The sequence below is a fragment of the Meles meles genome, chromosome 8 (genome assembly GCF_922984935.1).
Source record: "Meles meles chromosome 8, mMelMel3.1 paternal haplotype, whole genome shotgun sequence".
Lineage (NCBI taxonomy): Eukaryota > Metazoa > Chordata > Mammalia > Carnivora > Mustelidae > Meles > Meles meles.
The window spans coordinates 32,982,327-32,999,309 of NC_060073.1; the positions used below are offsets into that span (position 1 = coordinate 32,982,327).

Consider the following 16,983-nt stretch of genomic DNA (forward strand, 5'->3'; position numbering starts at 1 on the left):
CTCATAGTGCTTGATCCATTTTGATAAAGTGTTGCTGACTGGTTATGTTCCAGGCACTTTACAGATATCCACTCATTTAATCTATAAAATATCACTGTGAGATAAGTGCTACTATGTCTTTTTACTGATGGGGCAAATGAGGCTCAGAGAAGTTAAGGGACTTTTTCAAGTTACACAACCAGAACAGGAGGTCTAGAATTGGAACCCAGGCAGTCTGACTCCATATCCACATGCCTCCTCAGGCACTTAACGGCCAGTTCTTTTCTTCTCTCTCCATTTATGTTGACTGGCATGTGATCAAGTTGGAGGAATTAAATAGAGAGGAAAAGGCTTATCCCAATCCTCTCTAACCCACCGACATGGGCCAATTAAAATCAGCACTATTAAAACCAGCGTTTCAAAAAAGGAAGGGAGATTTACCAACCACCCATTCCTTCTATTCTCCCACTCGTTGTCCTAAAACAGGATATTCCCATAGTCCAAATGTTCTCCAGGAAAATGTGAGTAGGAGCAGATATGATAATGGTAACTCTTCTTAGGTCATGCTATAACTGCCTGGACCCACAAAGATATCCATTTTCGGAAAGTAGAAAGAATCAGTTTGGGTCTTTGAACAGCAAAGAAAGAGAATCAGGCACATCTTGTGGCTGGGGGCTCAGTCTTCTTATAGTTCCTTTCCATTCCCTCCCTACGAACTCCTGTGGTCCACCAGCTTCCAGAGCTATGACACAAGAGGCAGAGACTTAGGTCTCATTGGCTTATTTCCTTCTAAGACCTCTCGAGAAATGGAGAGCCTATTTATCTGCTCAATTGCTTTATCCCATCTAAGGAAATAAAATTGAGAAACAGTCTTCGTATAGTTTAGCCTTCCGTATCAGCATAAAGTCACTTCTAATTCACTTACTATAGACAGTATATTCTAATGTAAAATATATTTAGCAAGAATCCTTTATTTTCCTTGTTCCAAAGGCGGGATCATCTCAACAGTCTTCTCAACAGCCCCATCACATTCCTTTTCCCATCCCTCCTCTTCCCCTGCAATTTGGCCTCCTTACTGCTCTCCTGAACTGGCTGTGTAACTTCCAGCCTCTCCTACTTCTGTGTACCTTCCATCTGTCCTACAGCTAACATTAGGTCTGATAAAACCACACCTCCACTCTTCTACCTTCAATGACTTCCTGCTGTTTATGGGATAGAGGCCTGTTTCTTAGCCTGGTGTCTTAAGTGCTTTCCACTTTTCTTAAGTTCCTGTCTTCTTTTCCAGCTTCATCTGGCTCCTGTTCTCGTCGGTACACTCAGATCCAGCCAAAAAAAACACCTCTAGGTCCTAATCCTTCTTGATCAACTCCTATTCATTTGAAAAGGCCCAACCCAAATGCCACTTCCTTCCATCAGTGTTCCCTGGAGAATCAGTTGTTTTGTTTTGCCTGTGTTCTCACAGCACCTTGGCTGGGTGCCTATGACACCACCCACGCCTGCATATTATACTTCAGTTGTTGACCTGTCTCTCCCCTAACAAGAGAGGGAGCCCCTCGGGGAACAAGAAAACAGTATTATTCATTTTGATATCTACAGGGCAGGCCAAATGCTTGTTTGGGGCCTGGGGTGTGGAAATCACCTTAACTGGTTCGCCAGGGTAAAAGTTACTGTTTGAAAGGGAGTTAGAAGGCTGTGGAGATCACTTCTAGTGGAGGGGATGAGAAGCTGCTTGGTGATGGATATGACTCTGGGGAGAGAATAGAACTGCAACAAAAAAAGCCAAAGAAAGTGTTTTAGGTAGAAGGAAGAGCATGAACAAAGGCACGCAATTAGAAAGTGTGCAGCATACTGAAGAACAAAAACTCAATAATGATATGCCTGCTTGTTTGTTGATCACGCCTCGCACTGCGCTAAGCACTTTTCAAAATCAACCTTTAATCCTCACTAAAACCCTGGAAGATAAGAAATGGAGGCTTTGAGAGGTTAATTTGCCCAAGTCCCACAGCTTGGATGGGGGGGATGAGACTCCAGAGGGGTCTGATGGGCTCCAGGGCCTACCTCTGGATGGTCTCACAGGTCTGCAGCAGGAGTGGGCACTGATGGTCCAGACCCTTGATTTCTCACATTTTCTCTCTTCTCTGCTGGAAGCCTTCTATTTACAAGCTCAATTTTTGTGTCTCTTACTACAGGTGCACTGAAATTTTAAATTTACCTTCTGCAGCTCGGAGATTGTTCAATGAAAAAGGAAAAGAAATCTTTGCCTTAAAAGACCTTCAAAGGGATGAACTGGTAAAAACATGAATGTGAAACTGGAAATGAGTACACATACCACTAAAAGACAAATGTTTTAACATACAGGACTTCAAACACTAACTGCTTCTCCCCTGATTTTCTCTGAGTTAGCCTTACTCAGCAGCCCTCAGAAAGGCATGCTAACAGCTCACTGTTGAGAGCTACTGTCAGGCATGATTTTCAGGGCTTTCTAAGAATGAACTCATTTAAGAATCAGGACGACCCTGTGGGATGGATGCTCTCATGATCCCCACTTTAGAAATGAGGGTGGAAGCTAGATAAGACTGGATTATTAACCATTTGTGATTTCTGTCTCCTACTCTAAAAGGTAGATCCTCTCTTCTTTTTGAGGCTTTCAAAGTGTAGTTGTTTAGTGTTCTTACTAAATGATAATTTCACTCTTCCAGAAAAAAATTATATCTAGTTTTTCAACACAGCCTACCTGGATGGCTGGAGATGACTGAGAAGAAGGACTTAAGCAGTCAGCCTTTTCTCCCATTTATGGAATTTGAGATATCAGCTGGAAAAGAATACTTGCCTGACCGATGCCTAAAATTCTTTGAACAGAGAACCGAGCTCACAGCACAGTATCAGAACGCAGTTCAGGCCCTGAATGTAAAGACTCCTTGAGCGAGTCTTAAACCATAGTACTGATGACTAATAACAGAAGCAGCATGGCAGAGGGGAAAGTCTGTGTTCTTGGAACCTGGGGAGATCTCTTTTGAATTCTAACACTGTCACTGCCAAGGTTTTAGTTTGTTGGTTTTTAATTTTGTTTTCTTTGCTTTTGCTGGTGTGTTAATTCACTATGTTATTTCAGAAAGAACTCAAGGTAGATTGCATTTAAATCTAAGCTACAGAAGGATAAATTTAATGTAAGGATAAGTAGATGGGGCCACCAGGGCAAAGGGAGTATGAGTGAAAGGAAGATAAGATGGAGCCAGGAGTGACTGTTACAAGATTCCATGCATTTGCTCGAAACAAACCTGTCACTGTTCTGGGCAGCCAACGCAGAGACAGAAACATCAACAGTTACATGTGTGTCCAGAGGAAAAAAGGAAGCTTGTTGTTCGAACAGAAGAAATTTTTGAGAAAGTTTTTCCCAAGTCGTCATACAGGGGTGCGTATAAGCACCATTGTGGGGCCATGGGAGGAGCACCGAGTGGCATTTTTCTTCCTACTGAGTGTTCTCAATACATCCCTCTATTTTTTTTCTTACTTCAAAGAAATATGAATTCATTTAAGAAATAAATATAAGCGGCATGAAGAACAGCTATCATCCATAATCTCAATGTCTAGAAATAGCCACATTAATATATTACAAGTTCATTTATACCAGTGGTTTTGTCCAACTTCTTCTGCAAAAGATCAGTTAGTAAATATTTACAGACCTTATGATCTCTAATGAAACATCAGCTCCTGCCATTGTGAAGCACAAAAGCGGTGATAGACAGCGTGGAAATGAGTGGGCATAACTGTGTTCTAATAAAACTCTATTTACACAGACAGGCAGCAGGCTAGTTCTGGGCCTCCGCCATAGTTTACAGAGCCCTAATATTTATCTACCTTCCTTTCCTTCCTCCTTCCTTCCCTCCCTCCCTCCTGTCCTTACTTTTTTTCTTTCCTTTAAAAAATTATTTCATAAAACTTTAATTTGGAAAAATTTTAGATTCACAGGAAGTTACAAAGATAGTATGGAGAAATACTTTTTTTTTTTTGTAGAAAACCCTTGAGATCCTTCAAAGTTGTTACATTCATCAACAGTTTTGCCTTTTTATCACTATTAGTCCATGGCATCATGGTTTGTTTAATCATTTGCCTATTATAGGACATTTTGTTTGTACTTTTGGCTGGGTTTGGTTATTACTGATAACACTGCTATGAACGGTTGTACACGGGATCAGAGATTCACTTCTTTGCTAGGTATATGCTTCATGTGGAGAACGCTGGATCAATCCTGACGTGTCCACTGCTCAGCAAAAGAAGCAAATCTTCCTGAGGAACTTAGCATCAGATATTTCTAAAATCCAAACTTTCTGCAGTATACATAAGATAGAGGGTAAGCATTGGAATTATTTACTATAATATATGTGGTCAAGATTAATGCTTGATCCTGCTTTTTTTTTTAAAAATTAAATTTGTTTAAATAGGTTGTATTTCACTCCTACATCCCGCTGTTTAGCTCTTTAGACAAAATTATATATTTAACAGGTTTGCATATTTTAATTCACACTACACTTTGGATGTGTAAAGAAAATGTAATTTATTTTGTCTTTAACAAATCAGGAATTCTTTGTTTTCTGTTAAGAGAAACAAAATTTCCAGTCAAGTTTAAATTTTGTCTCATCCATTAATTTAAATAGTCCCTTTAGGGAAATCTTTCGGATTCCCCAGTCCCCAGAGTCTCTCTTTAGTTCCTCTCTCAGATGGAAGGGAGAAACTTAGGGTACAAAGTCTCTTGCTTTCTGAGTCTTGGTGACTGATGTCCATGGTTGGGTGACTGTGTTCCATTCTTTTCGCCCAGACAGTGCTTTGGGTGGGTGATGCTTCCTGCTTGACTCAGACTCTACTCTGCTCCCTTTGGCTCCCTGAAGCCTGGCTATGACTGAGTGTTCATCTCTGTTCTTACTACAGGACCCCTTCACCCCTCCTTGACAACCACTTCTGGAAAGCTCTCTAGCATGACTCTCAGCAAATCTTGGGTCATGGCTGTATGCCTCAGAAATCAGATCCAGGTTGACAGGACTGTGCCTCAGGTTGGAGTAGTGAGGGCAGCTGGAGAGGTGACTTGTCACAGGGTTCTGAATAATGGGAAGTGTCCTCCGTGTTTCCTTGGTGTAGCTTAGATGCCTGAAGTGAAGCCTGTAGGGGGAATCATGACATCCGGCACGGGTTTTCCGCCTTCCTCTAGCTTCTGCTTCCCTCAGGCTCAGAAATGGTGGGGTTTCCCCAGGTCAACCTTGAGGTTAAAGCTTTGATATGCTAAATGGGAGCTCACAGAATTTAGAAGAATTCTAAGCCATGATAGTGTCATCCTGATTCACACAGCCCTTGTCTTATGGTAACAGGCTGTGCTTGAGTGTCATAACTATCTTCGTACTTTTGCTTTCCTTTGTAACCTTTCTCATCAGCTCGTGGTCTTCCTCCTTCCCTTAGGCCTGCCCCAGGAAGGACAAAGATCTATACATAGAAAGTCAAAAGAGAAAAATCATTAATATAATTTAAAACTTTTCTCTGGGGGCGCCTGGGTGGCTCAGTGGGTTAAAGCCTCTGCCTTCGGCTCAGGTCATGATCCCAGCATCCTGGGATCGAGCCCCACATCAGGCTCTCTGCTCAGCAGGGAGCCTGCTTCCCTTCCTCTCTCTCTCTCTCTCTCTGCCTATTTGTGATCTCTGTCTGTCAAATAAATAAAAAATAAAATCTTTAAAACTTTTCTCTATTACATATATTAACTGTTGTACAGTAAGTTTGGCATGTGTCTTTCAAGGTATTAGGGACTTCACTGAGGAATCTGGGATCCTAGAGAATGATCTGGAGACACATATCTAAATAATATGCCCATTTGAATGGTTAGAATTTACAATAACTAACATTTTTTGGAAAGACCTATCCTTTAGTATCTTTTTTTTTCTTTTAGGCATTTTTAAAATTGAAGGGTAATTACCTATGTTGCTATATTTGTTTCAGGTATATAACATAGTGATTTGATATTTATATACTTTATGAAATGGTCAGTGCCATAAATCTAGTTACCATTTGTCACCATACAAAGTTGTTTTAATATTATTGACTATAGTCCCTAAACCATATATTGCATCCCCATGTCTGACCATTTTTATAACTGGAAGATTATGCCTCTTACTTTCCTTCATCTATTTCATTCATCCCTCTATCCTTCTGACAATTATCAGTTTGTTCTCTGTATCTATGAGTCTGTTTCACTTTTGTTTTGTTTTTTAGATGTAAGTGAAATGTATGTGAAATAATACAGTATGTGTCTTTTACTGTCTGACTTATTTTACTTTTCAAAATACCCTCGAGGTACCACTACATTGACACAAATGGCAAGATTTCATTTTTTATGAAAATAAAAATATTCCATTATCTATATACCACTTCTTTATCCATTCATTTTTTGATGGACACTTAGATTGTTTCCATGTCTTGGCTATTACAAATAACACTGTGATGGACATAGGGGTGCTTATGTCTTTTCAAATTAGTGTTTTCATTTTCTTTGAATGAATACCTAGAAGTGAAATTGCTGGATCATATAGTAGTTCTAGTTTCAATTTTTTGTTTTCTGTAGTGGATACATCAGTTGTATATCGTCAATGTGCACTAGGGCTCTCTTTCCTCGGCATCTTTTTTTTTGTTGTTTGTTTTTGTTAATAGACATTCTGACAGGTGTGAGGTGATATCTCACTGTGATTTTATTTGATTTGATTTGCATTTCCCTGATGCTTAGTGATACTGAGCATCTTTTCATGTGTAGGTTGGCCATCTGTATGTCATCTCTGGAAGAATGTCTGTTCAGGTCCTCTGCCCATTTTTTAATCATATTGTTTTTAGATATTGAATTTTATGAGTTCTTTGTAAATTTTAGATGCTAACCCCAATTTTAATAATTTTGACTGCGAATATCTTGGGGGGAAGGAGTCTACAAAAATTAAGTGAAATCCAGTTTATTAAAGAGCAACTATCAGTGTTCTCTTCGACCAAATAGCTGAAAATTATCTCCATTCTTATTTTAACATGTGTTTTCCAATTCCTAGTGTTCTGCAATCATAACTGATATGTCTTTGCAATCTGTGCATTTCTGCTCAGCTCTTGTTTTAGAAGTCCAAAGTGACATTGTGTCTGGAGCCAAGCTTGCTGTGCATAAACCTGTAGCAATTTTTGGAGAAGAGAAGCAAATGATAGGACCAAAGGAAAAGCAAATGCAAGAAAATGCTTTAACAACAGAAAAAGCTTCCAGTGAATTTCTGTAAGTAATCAGCATGGCCAGAGAAACTACCTGGTTCCTCTCTGAACTTAGCTCATCAGCTCAATAACAACACAGAGCCCATGCAGGGAACTCGTGCCACATTTGTGATATGGATGTCAGGTGAAGAGCTAGGATTTATTTTTTTATTATTTTTTTTAATTTTTAAAAAAGATTATTTATTTATTTATTTGACAGAGAAAGAGAGAGATCACAAGTAGGCAGAGAGGCAGGCAGAGACAGAGGAGGAAGCAGGCTTCCTGCTGAGCAGAGAGCCCAATGCAGGGCTCGATCCCAGGACCCTGAGACCATGACCTGAGCCAAAGGCAGAGGCTTTAACCCACTGAGCCACCCAGGCGCCCCAAGAGCTAAGATTTAATTAGTTTTCTGGCAAAAAGATCGAGCTGGAGCTTCAATGTTCAACCATCACAATGATCTACTTGCAGTGATTTTATTATTATCCTACTATTTTTTTTTTAAGATTTTATTTACTTATTTGACAGCGAGAGAGATCACAAGTACTCAGAGAGGCAGGCAGAGAGAGAGGAGGAAGCAGGCTCCCTACTGAGCAGGGCCTATGCAGGGCTCGATCTCAGGACCCTGAGATCATGACCTGATCCGAAGACAGAGGCTTAGCCCACTGAGCCACCCAGGTGCCCCTATTTTTAAAAGACTAGAATTTTAGAATTGCAGATTATTTGAGGAATCCATCATGTTTTGTTTCCATTAACATTAACTCCAGGAACAATTAAATTATTATAGGTTCAAGCCAGATGCATGTTAAAATACAGTCGTCATCCTGGGTCACTGAAGTGGTTTCCAGATTGTTCTCTCTCTTCCTTTTCTCCTCCTTCCAGTTCACCTCGAAGTTTCATCTACAGACAATTGTCTTTCTAAAACATAATCCTTTTTTTACAGTCCTTCAGTGGCTACCTACTGCAGATAGAAAAACATTTACTCTGTAGTCCCAAGCCCTTCTGACCTGAGTCCAGGCCCATCACTGAAATCATTTGCACCCCTGCCTACCTCCACACTTTTTCTTCCTGACACGCAAACTAAGCTCCAGCTCAGCAACAACAAGCGGCCACTGAATATGGCATATTCTGTTTGTGCACCATTGCAGGCCTCTGAGCCCCTTGTTTGTTTCTTTCTGCCTGAAGTGCCCTGACCCGCCCTCTACTCATGTGTGGAATGATTCTTCGTCGTTGAAATCAATCATGGTAATGATTGTATGGAGCACGGTTCTTAGCAGTTCTTCTCCCCCAATGCCTGTAATTCCTTGTGGGCAAAAACCCTTGTCCGGCTTGTTCTGTGAAGACCAGGGTAGATGACTTTAATCATCCTATACTGAATAAATGAAGGAACGATTGAATGAGTTTCCAAATCCTAAAACCATATATAGATAGTCAACTACCCTTGTGATAACAGTGAAAATTAATTTACATGTCGTTTGAAACTATTTTACAAACCATTTTAGAAGACTGCTTCTATCCTCTATTGTAGGAACATCAACTTTATTTTAGGAAACAAACCCCCTCATCTTGATGAGTGATTCATCTGGTCCCATGTCCTGACACTCACAAAAGCACCAGAAGGCCTTTTTCAGAGAGAAATGATTTGGCCTACATGGGTATATTCCTCACTGGCTAGAGAATTTCTGAAGAGTGTATCATCTGGCCTCTGAGTTATTAGATTGCCCATGGGAAAAAAGTAAACAGAAAGTGAGAAAAACAGAAAGAACATCTTTGAGAGCAAAGATCCTCTACATTGTTCTAATTTTTAGATTTCTTCAAGGCCTGGAGTTCTTGAGTCCACTCAAAACAAAGGGCAGGAATCTCCTGCACATTCCAGGCAGGCTCTTTTGATGCCATCTTTTGTTGAATACTCATCATAACAGATCACTATTTGGCAAGGCAGCCCATTCTTTTTTTTTTTTTTTTTAAACGTATAATGTATTATTTGCCCCAGGGGTACAGGTCTGGAAATCATCAGTCTTTTTTTTTTTTTTTAAAGATTTTATTTATATATTTGACAGACAGAGATCACAAGTAGGCAGAGAGGCAGGCAGAGAGAGAGAGGAGGAAGCAGGCTGTCCGCAGAGCAGAGAACCCAATGCGGGGCTCGATCCCAGAACCCTTGGATCATGACCTGAGCCGAAGGCAGAGTCTTTAACCCATTGAGCCACCCAGGCACCCCTGATGACTCAATCCTAAATCATCTTATGTTACAGAGTCACTTGAAGATTTCCCCAAAATTTCTTAAATTTGTTTGTTTGGAAGTTTTACATATTTGAAAAGTGGGATGATTTAAGGAGGGATATCCATAAAGCAAGAGGGTAAACATAGATCTAGAAGGAACCTTTTTGATAGTTGGATTCTGTGTCAAGATTTCTGGTAATGAAAATAAGCAAAATAGAAAAGGAACTCTGGAAGCACTCACCTCAGCTTTGCTGCCTTGTGGAAGAAAAGACTTTTTTAAGCATGGAACTCAGGGAGAACTTCCCTATTTCCTTACTGAATTACGGGCAGGCCCTGCCCGCTTCTTAAGCCTTTTCCCTTACTACCTTTCTCACTCATTGTATACCTGGCACAAGAGTGTCTTTCTGTTCCTCAAATGAACCAAGCATATTCTTGCTTCAGAACCCTTCTATTTATTCTCTCTGCCCAGAATGTTCTCTCTCTAGAACCTCACATGGATGACTCCCTCCTGTTTTTCACATCTCAACTCAAACATTCTCTCTCAGAATGGAAATCATCAATCATTTTTCCCATGGGCAGTCTAATAACTCTCTCAGAGGAGCCTTCTCAGATTCCGTTCTTTAAGTAAACCCTACCCCACACTGGCTAGTTTCTATCACAGTATCTTGTTTTGTTCCACTTATGGCACTTACATTATTTATTCATTGACTTATCTGTTACATCTCTTCTGACCACTTGAATGTAAGCTCCAGGAACCCTGAGAACATACCTGTTTTGTTCATCACTTAGAACTCTGTACCTATCATATGGCAGATGTTCAAGAAACATCATTTAAAAGAATGAGTGACTAACTATGGAATGATTAGGTACATGAGTGAATGGAAAATGAATGAATTTATAAAGCAAGGTATATTTTAAAAGGGCTGTTCGAAAGTGGCTAGACTGTACTTCATTTGCCTGGAAGCCAAAGAGAATACAGATAAATTCCAAGTTAGAAAATTAAACATCTGGACTTGGAGGAAGAATCTTGTTTACACCTTGCTGAATGTGTTGTAACTAAGAATGACATTTTCCTTTTCTGTTTTCCTCGAAGAAATAAAGTTGGTGGGAAAGCTGTGTTTTTTATTTTTAACACTAGATGGCACTGTTGTTTTTTAACTGCTGGGAAGATTTTTGACTTGAGCCAGCCGCTTGTGCACAATTTGAATGAGGCAGCGGTTACCCTCCAATTTCATATCCACATATAATACTTGTGTTACATTTGAAAAGTGTATGGTCTGCTGTGCCAACACAGGAACTGACCCCAAAGATTTTGGTAATTTATATTGCTTCCAGTTATATCAATACTAGGAGCACCTTGATCGCCACCTACCCACTCCCCTCCAGCTTTATTTACACACATGCATAGTTAGACTGCTAGAATGCTCACTGCTTTGCCTGTATATTTATCCTGCCTTGAGTGGAGCAGTCTTCATATTGTGTTGTGATCTCTTGGAAGCAAATGTACTTCAACAGTGCTCCGGAATATGATAGTGATAGATCTGTATGGTGGCTAAGTTCTGTTTACATCTTCATCGTAATAAGAAGCCAGAAGGCTGGTGACTCAGTTATTCAAGCTATGACTATTTAAGTGTTTTAGTACCTTAGTCTCTCTATCAAAAGTTTGCACGTCTGTGCCGATGCTATTTGAGCCTCCCTAGATTTGAGAGGAAAAGTTAAGTTAATTAAGATTTCTTAACATTGTCTAATGAGTAAACTTTATGAAATGCAGTAATCTAGGCTGTCCTGTTCCAGACAGAATTATGACCCACTTCTGGAGTAGGCAGAAGGAATCTCATTACACATTCATTATGAATTTCTTAAACTACCGAGCAGTCTTAATCTTGCAATTTTTTAAGAGGAAGGAAGGGGCAAAGGAAGAGGGAGAGAGAATCTTAAGGAGGCTCCATGTCGGGTGTGGGTGGAGCACGATGCGGGGCTCGATCTCACAACCCTGAGGTCACCACCTGCTGTAAATCAAGAGTCTGATGCTTAACCGAGTGAGCCACCAAGGTGCCCCAATCTTGCAGTTTTTGAAATATAATACATGGCCCCATTTTTTCCTGAATAGATAAAGTAAAGATGAGTGCTGCTTATTATGTAATTGGGGAATTTTATTTGTAGCCTTATATTAAAAGATCGAAATTATGTATTAGTGGGAGGTGGATTTGCAATGTTAGGCACCATAATAGAAATGTGATTTACAGATCCATCAACATCCTTCAGGATATGATCAGACTATACCTCAGAGAAAATTCTGTGAGTAAAAATCAGAATTCTTAGACTTGTGTTTACTTCTGTAGAGATTCACATGCAAGAGCCCATCTCCGAATGAAAGCTTGTCACACACTTCTCAGTTATGCCTGGCAGGAAACTCCTCATGACTTTGATGAGGATGACAGTCATCCAAAGAAAATGGAAGAACTCTTTGAAAATGTCGAACCACAGAAGAAACACAGGTAAAAAGTTGCAAGGAATTCTCATTAGAGATTTCTGCATGGTCTTAGATTTGCTCATTTTAGGGCGAAATGATTCCTGAGGGTTTGCATTACTGTTAGCTGCCATTTATATTAACATACACATTTGTGTCTTGGGTTTTTTACTAAGTGTTTGCAAGTATCTGTGGGAAGACCCTTCTCCCCTTAGTTTATTTTGCGCCATGTAATATAATTTCTTGTTCACTGGTATGTCTTTTATATTAAGCAGTAAGCTTATCCACCTTTGCGTCCTAATAACAATATAAAGCCTGTGTATTTGTTGAACAAATGTGTGAATGATCTTAAGAATAAGCATGTAAAATGCCCTGATGTCTTTAAGAAATTAGTAAAATATAGTTTCTTCCTTTTTAACTTTATTTTTTTCTGGTCAATGTCCAATGAAATAACAGGAATTTATAGTATTTTGTATTATTCATAACCTTTAGACACTTGCTTACCATTATAGCATTTTGTATAAATCAAACGGCTTTGGCATTTCAACAGTTAGCATTGCCTCATGCACATACTAGGGGCTTCGTAGATATTTATAAATTAATTGACAATGCGTTGTGATGTTTAATTTATTTCATAAGTCTGCTTATTGCCTTAAGCTCCTTAAGCAGGAGATTCCTTTGAATTAACTTATTAGCATATCATTCTCTTTTATGATAGTCTATGAGTTCTTTGGGAAGATTGAAAAATTTGGAGAATGGCATTCTATTTACAGGGAGACTAGACTGAGGCTAGAAATAACCCTGATTTGAACACCTTTGTTTCTCCCTTTTCCATTTCTACCTGGCCCTCTCCTTTTCCCATTCCTTTTCCCTTTAACTAAATTATCCCTTCACTCAATTTCTTTTTGCTATGCTGATGAGTTTCTCATATTCTCTTGGATGGACATTTATTCCTGTTACAGAATAAACTCAGAATTCTGCTCTTTCCATCTGCTTGGCTCTGCCAGGCGATAGCCGTGCTGCCGTCCCATGGGTAATGCCTCGCCAGGATCCGTGCGTTTGGTTCGCATCGGGGTCTCTCAGCAGCAGAGCTTGCAGTCTCCAGCACACTGCGTGCACAGGACATTTTTCGGCCTCTAATGGGATTTTCTTTTTCTCAGCCATTCTCCAAAGCAAAGTAAATTGCAGAAGCTTTGCCGCCAGCAGTTTGAATACAGAGATGGGCAAATTATAAGCTGTGCCGCTCCTCAGCTAGTTTTGGGAGTTCGAGGTCCTGATCTGCGCTCAGGCACGGAGGTAGTTTTGGTGGAGAAAAAAGCAGATGATAGTCATCAACGATGGATGCACAAGAAAGGCAGCAGGTAAACCCATTATACTGGGTGTCAATGTACCAAATATAGGAATGGCAGTCTAAGAGATCTGGTATGGTACCTGCAGAGCAGACAGGGGTATGTGTGAGGACGTTGGATTTTCTATTGAAGGTAGCCAATGCTTTTTTTAAATCCTACTCAGAGAAGAAAAAGAGAGTGAAATCAAATGTAAATGCTCAGTAGTCTATACACAAGTTATCCACTGTCAGTTCAGATAAGGAATGTGAAATCTGACCTCCTGGGTTCATAGTTTTAACTGGCAATGGAAATTAAGAGAAAACTGGGCTGCCATCTAATTCTATTTTTATGATCTGAAAGGATCAAGTAAGAACTTAAGGAGTCCCCATTTAAAAAAATGTTGCGGTATTTTTCAGTAACTCAATCTCCTGCCCCTCCCCGCAAGCACGCTTTTCTGCCATTCCTTATTTCCATCTAATAACCAACAGATACGGCTTCTGCTTACAGTGAAAACGAATTCCTCCCTTAACAAATATATCAATCCAGTCTAACCTAATGGCTGGCCCTTGTTTGGATCCAGATTCAAGCCGACCACTATCAAAAGTTATTTCCAAGACAATTAGAGGAAAAGCCTGGGTGCCAGATGACACAAAAGAAGTCTTATTAATTTTCTTGGGTGTCCTAATAGTTCCATGGCTATGTTCAAATAAAGAAAAGTTCTGACCACTGGGATATATATTGTAGTATTTACAGATAAAATGAAGAAGTGGGTCAGACTTGCATTAAAATACTCTAGCAAAAACAAAAATGTAAAAAGTTGGGGGGAATGGATGAGACGAGAATGGCAGAGTGTTGACAGCTGTTGAGTCGTGGTGGCTTCTTAGACTTTTCTCTCTGTTTTTGTTCATATACGAACATATCTTTAACCAGAAAGAAAACAACTCCTTGGTTTTTAGATTGGTTTGTTTCAAATTCAGTCATTAGTCTTTTATGGTGAGCCTCCAGGGGCCTCTTCAATCTCTTGACATCTGTGTGACACATTTTCCCCCTGGGGAAGAGGTGTGATTTTCATTGGCTTCTCAAAAGGTGTGTGATGTGAAAGGTTTAGGAACTGCTGCTTTGACAGAGACTGTGTAAGCTTTAGCGGGCAAGAGCGGCAGCCCAGCATGGGCAGGAAGGGAGCGAGTCTTACTGTTCACTGTCTGAGATGAGCCAAGCACCAGCAAGGAACACTTAATGGACTTGTTTTCAAGAAGGTTGAAAAGCCAACCTGTAGCTCGACCTGTGAGAGAGTTCCTTTGCCTTGTTCATCCCAGCTAAGCTAACATTATGACAGGGAGCTAAGATGCAAGTTTTTGTCCCTGTGAATGATTTGCTATATGGGACCAGAATTCATTCATTCTGCTGCAAATGGTGATTAAGGGTGGTGTTCTGGGAGCTGGTGCTTTAGCTGAGAACAAACACATGAAAATCCCTGCCCCTGCAGAGCTAGTGCTACCAGGCTCTACATTTCTGGAATTTAGTAACACATCTCCCTGCTTTAGCTTACTGTGTTACAGTGGACGTCCTCCTTGAACCCAGTTGGTAATTGCCAGAGATACACTCACTTGGTTTCCAGCCACACAGAAGAATGGTCCAGGTCAACTTTTGAGATAACCTGACATCTTTCTTCCATTTCCAACTCTGGCAAAATCTGAATTAATCATTTGGCTTCTGAAGGGAAATATGAAGACAATGCTCAGGGATGAAAATACCCTCAATGGGACCCGGAATTATACAGGGGAAAATACAGTGTCTTGGGCTTTGGAGCTACAAGAGATCTTTAAAATTTCCTTAATCAGTTGATCACTTGATTTCAAAGCTAGGTACACTGAGGCCCGGGAGACTGACTTGCAAGCACTCATTCCCTGGGTTTGTGGAAGGGGCTGTGGTATCATGCGAGATATCCCTGGGACACAGAAGAAGGTCTCACACTGCCTTTTGGCACATAGTGTGTGTTATGTACAGGTCCATAAACTCAAGCTTCCTGCAAAACTTAAGCATTCCTGCTCAGGCCAGTGTCAGTTGATGGTACTGTTCAAAAACGAAAAGGGAAATCAACATTATCACGGCTCATCATGGCACTGAAGCATGGGAGAAGTTGCTACGGCTGTTCTAAGCAGCAGAAACATAGATAGCCAGGTAACAGATGTTGGCATCTCAATAGCTCATTGCAGTAGATGCATGATCCTTCATGCATACGAATAATATTGAGTGTCAATAAAAATGCAGGACCCAAGCTATGCGGATGGTGAGGTTAAACAGGTGAAGAGTAGAGAATAGCAGCTCTCGTGCAGTGCCCAGTTTTGATAAATGCTATTTGATGAGATGCAATACCCATTTTTTAATTTAAAATGATACATCGTCAATTAGCAATAGAAGGAATAAATACATTGCAAGATTAACAGGGATTATCTTGTAGTAATATGAGTAATGTCTAAAATTATTCCTTTTTTGTCTGTTACAATTTTTACTCTATTTTCCAGTTCTTTGTAAATTCCTCACAGTGAGGTTATGTTGTTTTATATTTATTTATAGTACAGAAGTTTAAATTAGATATATGGAATTTTTTTAAGTCTTGAAAGGAGAAATATATTACTTCTATAACAGACCCTTTCTCACCTTCTCCTCTCCCCTTCACTCCCACATCATTAAATTTTATAGGACGAGTTATATTTTCCACAGCAGGAATGCCATTGCTGGTGTGTGTGTGTAATGTAACTATGTTGACAGACATAAAGAATTGGCTGTTTCTATACACACAGTTTCCTTGAATGTTTGGCTTATTTTGCTTTTAAGTGATGCAAGGAAAAGAATTTGAGGATTTTAGCTCAATAATTTTCTTTCCTTCTTTTGGTCAAAGCGGCTTTATGTGAGCTCCTCTACAAGACAACTTAACAATATTCAACATATATCTTGGACTTTTAGGGTATACTCCTTTAGAAAAAGAGAATTGGAGGAAAAGCTATAAAAAAAATCACAACCATTAATAATAATGGCTCATTCTAAGTGACGTTTGCCAGGCAATATTCTATGTATTTTCTGTTCATTAATTCATTTCACTCCCACAAGACTCTTATGAGGCAGGCGCCATTATCCTATTTTACAGATGAGGAAACAGAGGTGTGGGATTGTTAACCAACGCCATATAGCTACTAAGAAGTAGATTCAGGATTCAGACTTGAGCCCTCTGGCTCCAGAATCCATGTTCTTAATCGTTCTGCCACAAGATTAAATAGCAGGAGGTAAGGAGGGTATATCAGTCTGGGTTCAATTTGGAGACAAAAACCACACAGTGATTTCAAGAAGATGTGTAACGTAAAGAATCATTAAACAATAATAAAAGAGTAACTGATATATATATATATATATATATATAGCATATATATATATTATGTATATATATAAATAAAAATAAATAAATAAATAAATAAATGGTTTTAAATCTTGTGTATGGTCCTCTGGGGTTAAGGGAGTTGAGGACAAACTTGAAATCAGGCCTTTCCCAAGGCCGGAGTTCAGAACTCATTAGAAAATGTACAGATACAGCTAACTGGATGGCAAAAATCTGTTGGTTTGCCTGACCAGACCTGGTCTGTGGTTGCTCTGCAAGCAGAAAGTAGCCCTCTGGAACATATGCAGGGGTGCAATGGTTTGGGGGCACACAGGTATGGAAAAGGAGTGGGGTGCTGG

General features: G+C 39.8%; 1 protein-coding gene across 1 annotated transcript in view; it reads left to right on the forward strand.

Annotated features, from left to right (window-relative positions):
* Positions 1-16,983, forward strand: part of DCDC1 (doublecortin domain containing 1) — a 423,366-nt gene that overhangs the window by 367,858 nt on the left and 38,525 nt on the right. The window contains exons 25-29 of the mRNA XM_046015856.1: positions 2,169-2,268; positions 4,195-4,330; positions 7,099-7,258; positions 11,796-11,951; positions 13,084-13,284. Coding sequence (XP_045871812.1) covers positions 2,169-2,268; positions 4,195-4,330; positions 7,099-7,258; positions 11,796-11,951; positions 13,084-13,284 — 753 coding nt within the window. The remainder of the gene's footprint in view (positions 1-2,168; positions 2,269-4,194; positions 4,331-7,098; positions 7,259-11,795; positions 11,952-13,083; positions 13,285-16,983) is intronic.